This window comes from Asterias rubens, chromosome 14 (genome assembly GCF_902459465.1).
Source record: "Asterias rubens chromosome 14, eAstRub1.3, whole genome shotgun sequence".
Classification (NCBI taxonomy): domain Eukaryota; kingdom Metazoa; phylum Echinodermata; class Asteroidea; order Forcipulatida; family Asteriidae; genus Asterias; species Asterias rubens.
In genome coordinates this window covers 353,335-367,022 of record NC_047075.1, presented here as the reverse complement: position 1 = coordinate 367,022, position 13,688 = coordinate 353,335, and the positions used below count along the sequence as shown (strand labels likewise).

Here is a 13,688-nt window from a genome sequence, read left to right as displayed (position 1 = left end):
CAACTGAGGATGAATATCCCCCACCACCGTTCTTCAAAATATCTCGCTTGTCACTTCCCAAAAATGTCTCCTCATTGACTTCCTTTTGTCGTCTGTCCCCACACCTTGGGACGCCCACTTTACTCGCAATAAATTACTTGGCCGAGGGGAATTATTACTATTGTTCACAGTTCACTCTCTGCTGTATACTCGAAACTTGCCCATCCAGCGAATCCTCTCTCACGATGGTGGGCGTACGTTCCCCCTCGTCGTACAAATCTGACTCACGTCGTCTCACTTCCACTCCATGCAGGGGTGGGATGCTCATATAACACAGCTGAAAGTTACACTTGGGTGCGCCTTCTTGCGCCCGCCCTTCACACTCCCATAAAGGCCATGGTTGTTGATCGGGTCGTCCAACTTGTCTCCCTTGTTGCCAAAGTTAAATATTGGGTGGATAAATCAAACCCTCCGCACTCAGCTGGCATAAATTTAATCTGGCTGCAAAATATAATCTGGCTCGCAGAAAATGTTCCCTTAATATTATGGGTTTTAAGGAACAGCTTGTACCTATATCTGTACAAATAGCAGCAGAACAGCAGAGCAGCAGAACAAAATGGCATGTACTCTTCACCACTGGAGACTCAACTGAATTCTTCCCACTATCCTGTCTCATATACTTCACACACACACTACTATCTACAATCTATGAGCCGACACCCTGATCCTTTGTTATGATACACTTACCCCCAAGATTATGCAAATAAGCTGAAAGGTTAAACTTGAGGTTCACTGCTCCTCATGTTGGGGTATCCCCTCTGGGTCAAAAGTGTGCATACTAAATAATTAATATTGACCCCAAACAACCATGGCCAATTGGGTCCTGGCACCAAGCCCTTCATGAATATTTACACAAAGTTAAAAAGAACTTGAATAAATTTAGGCAATATCTCTGAAGGAAAGGAATGAATATTCATAAACCTCCAAGCATTTGCATTTTTCTGTGACAATGAGCTTTCGTAGCAACTACTTTATCAGATGAGAGGGCAATGATAACACGTAGAAACGGTCTATGTGCGAGTCATCTGATGATAATTTAGCCAAACATGGGTGTCACGTAGTGCGGTAAGCCGCGTCCACGCACGACACACGGGTTGGTTGAGCTCAGCACTCTCCTGGTTCTATTTCTTTGAGATTTTGACATCATTATGCAAGGAGCCTTTTCAGTACGCGTTAATCCTCCAATCAGATGCTCCAACCGGAGTGTGATATTAAGCCATAACCTTCTCCTAGTGTTTATATTGCACTCTGTGTATTGTGAGTGTGTCAATGCGTCAAGCTCAGCATACAGTCAATGCAAAAATTAAATTCTAAACTTTGCGCGTGGAAAATTAAAAACAAAAACATTTATAACCTAACCTCATTGACTTAATGAGGCTGGAAGATAAATTCGTAAATTTTTCGGCCTTGTTGGGTATGGGACGCAGAAGCGCTATATTTTTCCATGCTTGGTGTGATAACACGTTTGAGTTTCTAAACCTTTCTCTTACCATCTCCCTTTGTGTGGTCCACACTGGGTCCAGTATTGGTTGAAGCTGTCCCACCAAAGTCCCTAGTCCAATCAAAGTTGTCATCTAGAGCTTGGGTGTACGTACAGAGATCGAGCTCAAAGTCACAATTCCAATCGGTCGGCTCTGAATTTGAAAAACGGCCAATACAAATATCAGTTTTATTTTTAGGGTTGAACAAAGAATTGACTAGAGTGGGATTGGAACCAATGACCTCCAGATTATTGTGCCGGCACTCTACCACTTGAGCTATCTAGCCTATGTTGGCGGTGTCCCTATTTTGTGTTATTATTAATATCTTTGTTCGGGGTGCCAGTTAAGAACTTTTGGATATTTACTTACGGAACCTTAGGCTCTGGAGCTATCCATTGGAGCATGGGCCCAATGTCTGTAGAGTAAACTATTGAAATTATTCAGTGATTATGTCTAAGGTTGCATGTTCAAGTCCTGCTCTAGTCAATTTTTATTTGTTCAACCGAAATTATGTAAAATTTGCCCAGTAAGTTTTCCTCATGTTTTATCACAAAATATATTTTTTAAATACACTCCCAACAAAAAACTATCATTAACCTATTTCCATCTGTACTACTTCTAGAACTAGAATGAGGTCTTCAAAAACTTCACTTCACACTCACAGTTGTACTCTTATTAGTTTACCGACCAACAATACTTACGGCTTGAAACCGGAGGTACCACAGTGATTGAACCTTGACAATTTCCATGATGAACTGGGAAAGAAAGAAACCGACAAATAAATAAAATATAAATACAAAATACAAAACAGATACAGGCTAGCTCGATGATGAATGATCTAATTCTAAAGCAAAGGTTGTGGGACTTTGGCTTTGAAGAGTAAACGTAATGTAGCACTCCCCTACATACTACATAGTATTTTAGTAGATAGAAGAACAATAGGATATGGAAAAGTTTCTGTATGGCGCCACCACTATTTCATTCGAAATAGAATTATTAAGTATCTAATTTACCTGATTGATATATTCCTTTTTGTAAAAATGAGTGAAAAAGTGGTGGCGCCATACGGAAAGTTATCACTCTATTTAGTCTTCGGTTACGGTAACGTGTTAACACAACCCGACAACTCTCCTTACTCTTCTCTGATCCTCCATCATCCATGAACTTCATGAAGTGAACAAAATAAATGCAATGCCTGTCAGTCAAAATGCAACGCTCAACATGTATTTAAAACCACATTAAACTTCGCCTTACCTTTAGTAATCTATGTTAAATGACTAGCTTTGATGTTCATGTCATTTGATAGCAATTTGACGAGATAATTCAAACACAAAATGTGTAATTTCTTCACTTTTTTTGACACCGATTTAAAAAAGCACGCAAAAAGAGTCCCAGATTTTGCACAGCGCCCCCAAGTGGCAAGAAGAGAGTATGGGCTTTTTCGAAACACGACGGGCAATGCAATGATACACGATCCGTGGTAGAGGGAGGGGCGGGGGAAGGGGGAGGGTGCGCAGGGCCGCCGGGGACTTTTTTGGGGTGTAATAATATTTTCATAGACTAGCCTTCACAGTTGGTGTATCTCAACATATGCATAAAATAACAAACCTGTGAAAATTTTAGCTCAATCGGTCATCAAACTTATATTAAATGAAAGAAAAAACACCCTTGTCATACGAAGTTGTTTGCGTATGGATGGTTGATTTCGAGACCTCAAGTTCTTGATATGAGGTCTCGAAATCAAATTCGTGGAAAATTACTTCTTTCTCGAAAACTATGGCACATCAGAGTGGGCCGTTTCTCACAATGTTTTATACTATCAACCTCTCCCCATTACTCGTCACCAAGAAAGGTTTTAATTATTGCTATTTTTTTTACCTTTTAAGATGTTTTTTCTTTAATAATTGCATTTGTATTATTGTATTATATACCACATGTTCTAGATTTCTCTCAACTTAGGTTTACATTTCAATTTGTGTTGTAGTTATTGTATAGTAATTAATGCTATTGTTTGTGTTTTAGCGCCATGAGCACTTCTGTGGATTTGTGCGCTTTATAAGTTTTCATTATTATTATTAGTATAATGCTTATAATTATTTTGAGTAATTACCAATAGTGTCCACCGCTTCAAGGCCATGTACACATTTTCATAAGAATAAAAATAATCCATTAAAGAAAACACCTCCCCCCCCAAAAAAGAAAAAAAGAAAAAAGAAAGAAAAACAAACGAAAAAAAACGAAGGTACTTCGGGGGTGCGGGGTATTCTGCAATGTGTGCCAAAGATTCGCCTTTGCTTGTATGGTCTCGTTTAAAAAAATACTTAACTATTTTAAACAGATTGCAAATCAATCAGATTTTTTTATCGTTAATAAAGTTTGGCTGGACGTACGGTCTCTTTTCCTTTTTTGGTGTCTTATCACAACTGACCTAGACTTAGATAAGATTGAAATCATTATTTGTTGATAAAATGGATTAAGATGTTTCACGTTCAAAGGTTGTATTTATGGCTCGCTATAATCACAAATCACTTTAGGCTTATTCCCTTTACATAAAGATGGAAATTATTACATAAGTTTGGTGGAAAATGGGGTCTACTGCGAGCAGCTATTTTGCGAGAGAAAAACCTTAGGCCTAATATTCGCATAATGTCTGTCTTGAAAGGGCCTAATGGAAACCGTACGGTTAAAAGTTTTCTCTCTCTTTATGGTAAACTGAGAAAGCAATGTTAACGTTTTTAATGAGCTTTTTGACAGTTTTTCTTCTTTAAAAATGTATTGTTGAAGCTTTGGTCTTTGATAATGGGGTCAACTCTTTGCTTTGCGGTATGGGTATTTGAAGTTTCTTTGAAATTATGAGACTCATATGTAACACCTTTTGTTACAAAGTGCCCCTGGCATAATATTCAGCAGCCACTGCCAGGAACACCAGCGGGCAAACCACCTTCTCTTAGTGTAATTTATAGGCCTTTAATACAACTGAGTTCGTGACCTTCTTTTTACTCCCAAAACAAACTTTATTGTGCTTTTACCACAACCTAAAATTCAAAGAGCTGCTATGCACCAAAAATAGCTAAAAAAAGACAAATCGGCTAAACTAAAACTTAGAATTCCAAGCCAAAATGCCACACGACATGTAGCTTTGTGATATTGCTTCCTGCTTAGATTTGCTTAGCAGAGAAATATTTCAGCAAATTGTCTGAACGAGTATATATGGAAATCGGGACCTATACTTTATACAGTGAAACATTTTGTAAATAAACAAAACAAAAACATAATCGCTAGCAATTCTTTAGTTGGCCTACTTGAGGGTGCTACTTACTGTGAAGTAATGTTTAATGTGGTTTAAACAAAAACTTGCAAACAGCACTAAGTTTTTTAATGTAATTGAAATGTTAAAAGCCTAAACGGTTTGAGTTTAAATTCTACTCACCGCAACTGCAAGATATCAGTAACGCCACAGTGAATCCAACGGCGAACCGGCGCCATAGTGGCTCCATTATGACGTCACTAAATCAGCTTCATCCACAAAAGGCGACTCGTTTCCAAAATCCAAAACTCAATTCCACAATATATTTTGTTATCTAAAAATGTGCAAATACTTCGATACAATCTATTAGTCTTTCAGTTTTGATTTGGAAGTTTAATTCGTAAGATGAAGAGAAGTTCATCAACAGTACGTAAATCCGTCCATAGGTTTATGCTTTAACGCTATGTTACGATCCAAAGAAGTCGGCACCATGAAAGGTTTTAAAGACCAGTAAGAAGTCAGTAGTCAAAGCTCTTTCTTTAAAGTGTTGGATTGGACCTCGACTAACAGACCAGCTTTAACTACAAATCCATGGCTTAGTCCAACTCGTCCAAGCGGCAAACAGCCAAGAAATGTTGTCGTGAGATTTTGTGACGAGAGCAGAAAGCAGAAACGGCTCTAACCGCTACCTCTTTAGGTCTAACGTTTTTTGTTGATCTTTACTCGGAGTTGTACAACCAAACTTTGATAAAAATAATCTTAATACTTTCAGCACATAAAACTAAAGATACTTGTATCTGGTTGGTAGTGATTTGTACCACTGTGAGATATGCCAACTGGGAACGCCCCCTGTAATGAAGCTTGATTACATGAAATCACATTCCTGTAACACAGTTTGGAACACCGAAACACATGTTTTTTTTAACTTGTGCTAAATTCTCAGAATATTGAAAATTATCAACGTGCCCCAGCTAGGTCACATCACATTGAAATACTTCATCATTTTGGTCCCCCAACCCCCCCCCCCCCCGGAAAAATCAAAGAGCTACTTGTTTTAGCAAAAGAAGTAGCTAAGCTCAATGGTTATGCTACCAGATTATATCAGTCAAAATATCGCGTCACAAGTACATTATATTAAATTTGCGAATTGTATCCTGCTTATTTTTGCACAGCAGAGACATTCTTTGAAAAGTATAGCTGTTTTGAACAGCTTTTTATATTAAACAAAGCCGGTCGTTGCTGTCATTACTCTATGAACTATCTTACATCAAGAGTCAATGTGCATCTCGCTGTTTTGTTAAAACAATAGCAAGCAAGAGTCATCATAACAATTTGGTCATGTTCTACACACTAAAAAGTGGGTAACTTTAAAAAAAATTGCTGACATTGAACCCCAATGAGGGTCATGACGTTTGATACTCTTCGTAAATTTGCTAAAAATGTCTGGTAAACAGATTTGGGAGTTAGAAATCAGAATTAACTGCCAAGTTACTTCCATATCGGTTTTGCCTCTGAGGCGAACCATAATGTATCTCGCTTAATGGTGAGATAATTTTTCATTCCCTTATCAGTTAGTACCACTTCTACAACATGGGATTATTTTCTTCTGTCTTTAGCTTGTTTAGAGAGCCACTTTATTATTCATGGCTCCCAGGGTGGATGTTCAATTGGTTTAATCGTTAGAATAAGCCATTCGGGTTTGCTCATCCACTAGGCTCTATTTAATGCTGAAAGTTACATCAAGTATATACTCACTATTGCCGAAATTTGGCAAAGTGGTATTTTGGGTACGTACTTGAAGTCATGGCTCTCAAGTATTGTTTGCAGAAATCTCGGACGTGAAGTAAACGTTTTGGTATAATTATTCACTTTATGCAAATCTTTAGTCACGTGAATTTGCAACGTGCATAATTATCAAGAAACGTTTATCTCACGTCTGATTTCCCTCTCCAACAACCATGACTTCAACTACGTACCCAAAATACCTCCTTGCCCAATTTCACATACATTACCTAAAAAGTAGTATTATGCTCACAATATAGCCAGATACCCTTAGTGCTAAAGAGATACTACCCCCCCCCCCCCCACCGGGTGCCACGATAACAAATGGTTCCCTAAAGAAGCTAAAGACAGATGATAACTTGGTAGATAATTTGCATATATTATTAAATAATATATATAACCGTTTTCCCCCAAAACTACACCCTAATTCAAGTAGAATTTTTTATGGTCGCTAAACATTCCAAACACATGAGCAAGAACAGTCCAAGATGGCGGCCATTTTTCCACCAAAACCCTTATCGCCAGTTAACATAACCTAAGATAACTATACAATCTATTAATTTAAAGGTGATTCGATCCGATGCAAATGCAAAACAGACTGTGATGCTTGGAATGCTCAGTAGTGTGTTGCAAATGCAAGGGAATAAACTGTACGAATTCGCCTCAGGTAGCCACTGACAGTTTTGTTTGCGCCATTTCAGTTCTACAAACTCTTGAAACCGATTGTATTGGAGGTAGTGTTACATCAAAATCTATTGCATACCAATTCAAATGTATGAAAACATCGTACTGTGTCTTTTTTGCATCTGGGATAAATAAAATGGTATTATTATACTATTTGGGGGTCATGCAACTTTTCCAGTAAAACACTGCATACATGCAAGTTAGAGATACTTTGGAATGTATCAAGTTGATAGTTTCTTTTTTAAATACCATTGTCAAAAGTATAGTTTGTAAAATGTGATTCTGTAGTGATAAAAACTGTTAAGAACTGTCACACGACTTTAAAAGGGACATTTAAACCTACCACGGAGTCTAAAGCATGTACATCCACGTAGGGTTATTTAACTCAGATTATTATCCTATTTAAAGGCAGTGGACACTATTGGTAATTACTCAAAATAATTATTAGCATAAAACCTTACTTGGTAAAGAGTAATGGGGAGAGGTTGATGGTATAAAACATTTTGAGAAACGGCTCCCTCTGAAGTGCCATAGTTTTCGAGAAAGAAGTAATTTTCCCACGAATTTGGTTTCGATACCTCAGATTTAGAACTTGAGGTCTCGAAATCAACCATCTAAACGCACACAACTTCGTGTGACAAGGGTGTTTTTTTCTTTCATTATTATCTTACAAGTTCGATGACCGATTGAGCTCAAATTTTCACAGGTTTGTTATTTGTTGAGATACACCAACTGTGAAGGCTAGTCTTTGACAATTACCAATAGTGTCCACTGCCTTTAACTCAGATTATTATCCTATTCATTTTAATAAAAGCGTTAAATCGATTTTGGCGGGTAAAATGGCCGCCATCTTGAATTTTTTGTATTCACAATGTTTAGAAACAATGCAGTGACCATTCCCATGAACAGAAAATAATTATGTGAAACAAATAAAATTTCTACTTATTATAGGGTGTGCATACGAATTTTAGGGGAAAAACGGTAACTTTTTAATTTATGTAAATTATGTATATTTCCCCTGCTTAATTTTTTCTACTTTTTGGATATGTTGTTTTTAGAGGGTTTCAAGAGACGCTTGCAAAAAAACACATTTCTGTTGCGATTTTGTCTTAGTCAAACCATAGATTGACTAACTATATCCGTTGCTTTGTGTACAGTGTATGGGCCTTGGTTGGACCCGGGATATGGCAATATTCCTGCTCCCATTGCTTGTGCACAGTATATGAGAAGACAGACCGTTACATTTTCGTGCTGTGGACCCGGGATATGGCAATATTCCTGCACCCATTGCTTGTGCACAATATGGGGGCCTTAGTGGATCCGAGATATGGCAATATTCCTGTACCCATTGCTTGTGCACAGTATATGAGAAGACAGACCGTTACATTTTCGTGCTGTGGACCCGGGATATGGCAATATTCCTGTACCCATTGCTTGTGCACAATATGGGGCCTTAGTGGATCCGGGATATGGCAATATTCCTGTACCCATTGCTTGTGCACAGTATATGAGAAGACAGACCGTTACATTTACGTGCTGTGGATCCGGGATATGGCAATATTCCTGCTCCCATTGCTTGTGCACAGTATATGAGAAGACAGACCGTTACATTTACGTGCTGTGGACCCGGGATATGGAAATATTCCTGTACCATTGCTTGTGTACAGTATATGAGAAGACAGACCGTTACATTTACGTGCTGTGGATCCGGGATATGGCAATATTCCTGTACCCATTGCTTTTGCACAGACCGTACTTTGTGCAGAAAGCAATGGCCAAAGGAATAACGCCATATCATTGGTCCATCACTGCTCATACACTTTGCGCACTTGTGGGTCACCGTTTTTAGCATAGCGCCCTCTATTGTGCAATACAAATAACTGACTGACTGAAACTAATAACTGGAGTTTACAAAACACACACTACCAAAAATTGGTTCGTTGCTGGTACCCAACAATTTTGCCACGTTGACCGGTAAATAATTTCGATTACCAGTGACACACTAAGAACACGTCGTCGGCTGTTGCTCGGTCGAGTTGTGTACAAACTTTTGTAAAAGTGCTCAAGAAAAATCGTCAAAATGATTCATTTTACATCAGTACTTGTGCGACACTGTGTACTAATAGTGTTGTTGGGGTTCTTGAGAGGGTGTTTGTGCATTGAGCATGATTTAACTGTCGTCGTACCAGCCGGGAGAAGAGAATGTTTTCATCAACATATTAAAGAGAAGAAGACTTTAGATTTCGAGTTTCAGGTAAGGAAATGAATTTCGCCCCACTCAGTGTTGAATACGTTGGTTTATATGAGGCTCTTCGGGGCGAATTGTCCATACGGTTTTCCATACAGTCGTGAATGAATAACTTGTGGATTTCGGTCCTACTACTTGCCGTCAGCTCGCAGACTTGCCGTCAACTCGCCGTCAACTCATTTTCGTGCCGTCAACTCATTAAATTTACATGAAAAATCTATAAAAAGGGGGCACGGAAGTGTTAAGTCTGGGCTAAACTACATATTTCTCATGTGGTTTTCGGTACAAATTCATTCACAAAAACGACTTTGTGTTGATAAAAAAAAAGTACCAATCATTGACATCTTGGGCCAAGACTAATCATTGTGAAAAAGCAAGATGGCGGCCGACAGTTTTTTGGCTTCGAGAATTTTTTTTCACGAGAAAAAAAATAATTTTTTTTCCCAAATATGACCTAAAACTTACGCGAATGCTCTTTGAGCTGATACTTTACAGTTCTATGCTTCTTTTGTGGATTTTAAATGTATATTGGAGGAGTTGACGGCGAGTTGACGGCGCAAGTGATTTGACGGCGAGTTGACGGCAAGTAGTAGGACCCGTGGATTTGGGTTGGAATGGTGGGCGGTCCTGGCCCTCATGCTACTTTTGACTGTGTCACCACCACATTTCCACCCATTTTGCTTTGGCTAACAGTTTACACAGGATTACAGTACAGTTACACATGCTACACACGCAATAAATAAATGGTCGCTTTTATTCGCTCTGCCCACCACAGAACAGAATGAACTTTGTGTATGTTTCATTTAAGTTAAACTCTGTCACAAGTGTCAGTGAATGATTGAAGGTCTTCTTTAAAATATTTTGGATTGCCCTGGGATGACCTGGAATGACCTCTGTGTATTTGCAGGTAATAGAAGGAGGAGAGATGGATATAAATTTTATCTTGAGGTCTCCAACCAATAAAGCATTAGCAACGGAAGCACGTAAACAAGAAGGCATTTACACGTGAGTACACACGCACACCCAGCCCTGTCAACATTGCAGTCACTCTGTGAACATTCCTTTTGTTCGATACATTATCCTATACTTGAGTGCTCCCTTTGACACTGTTGATCACAACATCCTTCTCTCTCGGCTCCAGAATCACCTTGGCATAGAGGACACAACCCTAGCATGGTGCAAATAGTATCTCTACAATAGAACTCAACATGTATGTATTGGCACCGCGATATCAGACCCTGTTATTTTGAACTACTGTGCCACAGGGGTCTGTACTGGGCCTACCATGGTTTATGCTGCACACTTCAGCACTGTAAAAACACTGTGGACAGTTGTTAATCCACAAAGTGTTTCATATCCCTACACAGTGTGGACCTCTTCTGTTCTCAGGCTGACTCATCCTTGATGGTTTTTTTTGTGTCCCTGCAGTTTCCCATAGACTTTGTACACAAATTTCCTTGTGCACAGTACCCCAGTCTTTAGAATTCCTCTATAAGGCTTATCTCGAATAGCAACATATCAAGAGAGGGCGCTGTTGAACCCATAGGGAGAGAAAGGTCATACGTGCGCATGTGTTGTGCATGACAACAAACACTGCGGCGTTGAATGCCCCCTCTGCCTACCCATGACACATTGCGGTTCTGAATCATGATAAACCTTTTGGAGTCTTTTTGTTTTGTCCTTGGTCTCCATAAGGTATCTACACTTGAACACGATTACTGATAATAATAATTTGAATTTGTTGTGACATCTGTTACATTATGAAAAGTCATTGATTTGCCTTGACATCTGTTTCTGTATGTTAATGAGATTCAACTTATTTTAAGGTCACTCCCCAGGCTATGTGCTTCAGCTTTTTGTAAAGTAGCCAACGCACTGGATTTTTAATCTGCATTATACTTGCCCCAGGATGTTAGAGTAGTCCAGATGTTAAATATGTATTGTCATAAAAAACAAAAACAATTAAGTTCCGTTCACATGCTAAAAATAATGAACAATTTGTTTTATTGTATCATTCACATCTGAAAAAGGAAGAATAATTTGGCATTTAAGAAAAGTAGGTTTTCATTCATTCATTCATTCGTTTTGCTGATGCTGTAGCTATTTCATTTTTCTTGCAGATTTGGAACTCATGAAACAGGGGACTACCTATTTTGTTTTGATAATTCCTTCAGCAGAATGTCAGAAAAGGTTAGTAAACTATGTATCAGGCACAGAGGTCAGGCCCTTGTTTTGGCATTGGTGCCCCTTCAAAAAAGTTTCCCAACGTCTTTAAGATTTTCCCAATGAAAATGCACTTTGCAATGGTTGAAGCCTTTCTTAGATTAAAATTAATTTATGAAAAAAAATACCTCATTTTCTAAAACTACATTTTTTTCTCAAACTTGTGTCATTTCTAACAATGTTTTATAATATCAACAGCTCTTAAAGGCATTTTTCAATTTGTTTTTATGTTACAGCTGGTCTATTTTGACCTTGCCCTTGACTACAATGACGACGAGGCAGAATTGAAGAAACCGGCTTGGGTGGAAGCCTTGGGAAGTGAAACCACAACAGACTTCCTTGAAGTCCGACTGGAAGAAATACAGGTAAAGCTCCTACCATCTTGGTCAAGTTCCTTGTATCAAATAAATAATGGATGCTGATTTTCATTTTACAAAAAGGAACCATACTATTTCTCCTTCCGACTTTGGTGTAGTTACTTTAATTTAGGGGTGCATTTTGGCAGTCGTAACCAGAAACTGTTTCAGACATTGGCTAGTGATTAACAAATGGCCGAATCAACCCAAAAAAGTATTGGTTTTGACTGATGAAATGCACCCAAGAACGGGAACAATCTCAATTGTTGATCAGTTCATGAAGAGGTTAACGTAAAATGTCTCATTTGAATTGTTTCTGATAATATTGATTGATCGATTGACTGTCGCTTGTTCGAGTGATTAAATTAATCTTTATTTATACGCTGTTTAATATTTTCATGATCGATTGATTTATATTATTTATTGATGACCTGCTTGTGTCGTTAGTTGGCCGATTTATTTTAATTAGCCGACTGATTGGTTGGTTATTTGTTACTATATTACTTGCCAGTTTGACTTATTGACTAAGTGTTTGGTGCTTTTACTTGCTTGCTTTCATGTGTGATTGATTGGATTTTTTCAATAATCATAGATTGACTGATTTATGATGTATTAATTTATTGATTGGTTGATTTATGACATTGGTTTATGACATATTGATTGATTTATCAGTTGACCTATTGGTTTATGGTTTTATGGTGTATTGATTTATTTATTATTTATGACCAGAGCACTAACCATTTTCTCATTGTTGTTAAATGCACTATATAAGAAATATCTGTTATTATTACTTATTGATTGACTTATTGACTGATTGATTGATTGATTGTAATTCTTTATTGATTGATTGATTGATTGATTGTCTGCTTGTATTCTTATATGTTTATGCTTGTTCTTCCATCACAGACCTCCTTAGATGTAGTAAGAGACAACATGCATAAGTGCGTACAGCATCAGCGACTACTAAGAAACGTAGAGTTCCGAGATCGCTATTTGGCAGAGCGTAACTATGAAAGGGTAACCTTCTGGTCTGTTGTTACTGTGGCCGTTATGATGGTGACATTTTTCATTCAAGTTATAATGATCCGTAGTTTGTTTAGTGAACGTGTTAAAGGAAAGACATCAGTTAAGACATGATGATGTTTAAGGAAGGATTCGATACTTAAATACATTGGAAAGTGGAAACCAGGTTATTTAATTATTTATTACAACCAGCATCATCATTACGCATTCGCAACCGAGCTTCTATTCACAGGTCACGTCAGTGTTATCCCTGATCATGTTTGGGAAGTCATCAATTTCAGACTACGTATCTCTTCGATCACGTTGAAGTAGTTGAAAGGTCTGCACCAGTACATTGTCTAAAGGTCGGTTTATAGTCGGTTGCGCGATGGTCACGCGACCGACTATAACTCGGCCTTAATGGCAAATGGTTTTTAAGTAAATCTGTAAAGAAATGATTGATATTACAACAAGATATATTTAGCGTTGGAGTTGTTGAAAAATAAAGTTTTTATCGTAACCTGGTTTCTTACTTCTAGTATAGTAGTCTTCCAAATACATGTAGCAACTTTCCTTTACTCATCTATTGTGTTTTTTAAAAGGCACTGGGCACATTTGGTAATTGT

General features: G+C 38.0%; 2 protein-coding genes across 2 annotated transcripts in view; one reads left to right on the top strand and one right to left on the bottom strand.

Annotated features, from left to right (window-relative positions):
• The window catches only part of LOC117299530 (MAM and LDL-receptor class A domain-containing protein 1-like), a 130,940-nt gene extending 128,250 nt beyond the window's left edge, over window positions 1–2,690 (bottom strand). Inside the window, exons 1-3 of the mRNA XM_033783077.1 lie at window positions 2,657–2,690; window positions 2,222–2,275; window positions 1,530–1,673 (exon numbers count right to left, since the gene is read on the bottom strand). Coding sequence (XP_033638968.1) covers window positions 1,530–1,673; window positions 2,222–2,275; window positions 2,657–2,690 — 232 coding nt within the window. The remainder of the gene's footprint in view (window positions 1–1,529; window positions 1,674–2,221; window positions 2,276–2,656) is intronic.
• A 6,530-nt stretch (window positions 2,691–9,220) lies between these two features.
• On the top strand, window positions 9,221–13,688 carry LOC117299485 (transmembrane emp24 domain-containing protein 5-like). The gene is made up of 5 exons (XM_033783027.1): window positions 9,221–9,487; window positions 10,389–10,486; window positions 11,602–11,671; window positions 11,941–12,069; window positions 12,967–13,688. Exons 1-5 carry the CDS (start codon window positions 9,314–9,316, stop codon window positions 13,195–13,197), a joined length of 702 nt encoding a protein of 233 aa, XP_033638918.1. The 5' UTR covers window positions 9,221–9,313; the 3' UTR covers window positions 13,198–13,688.

Bases quoted from the DNA above. Each gene is read 5' to 3' on its own strand.
- LOC117299485 (XM_033783027.1), top strand. From the start codon at position 9,314: ATGATTCATTTTACATCAGTACTTGTGCGACACTGTGTACTAATAGTG. The intron at 10,487-11,601 runs GTGAGTACACAC...TTTTTCTTGCAG, and splicing joins AAACAAGAAGGCATTTACAC to ATTTGGAACTCATGAAACAG. The intron at 11,672-11,940 runs GTTAGTAAACTA...TTTATGTTACAG, and splicing joins TCAGCAGAATGTCAGAAAAG to CTGGTCTATTTTGACCTTGC.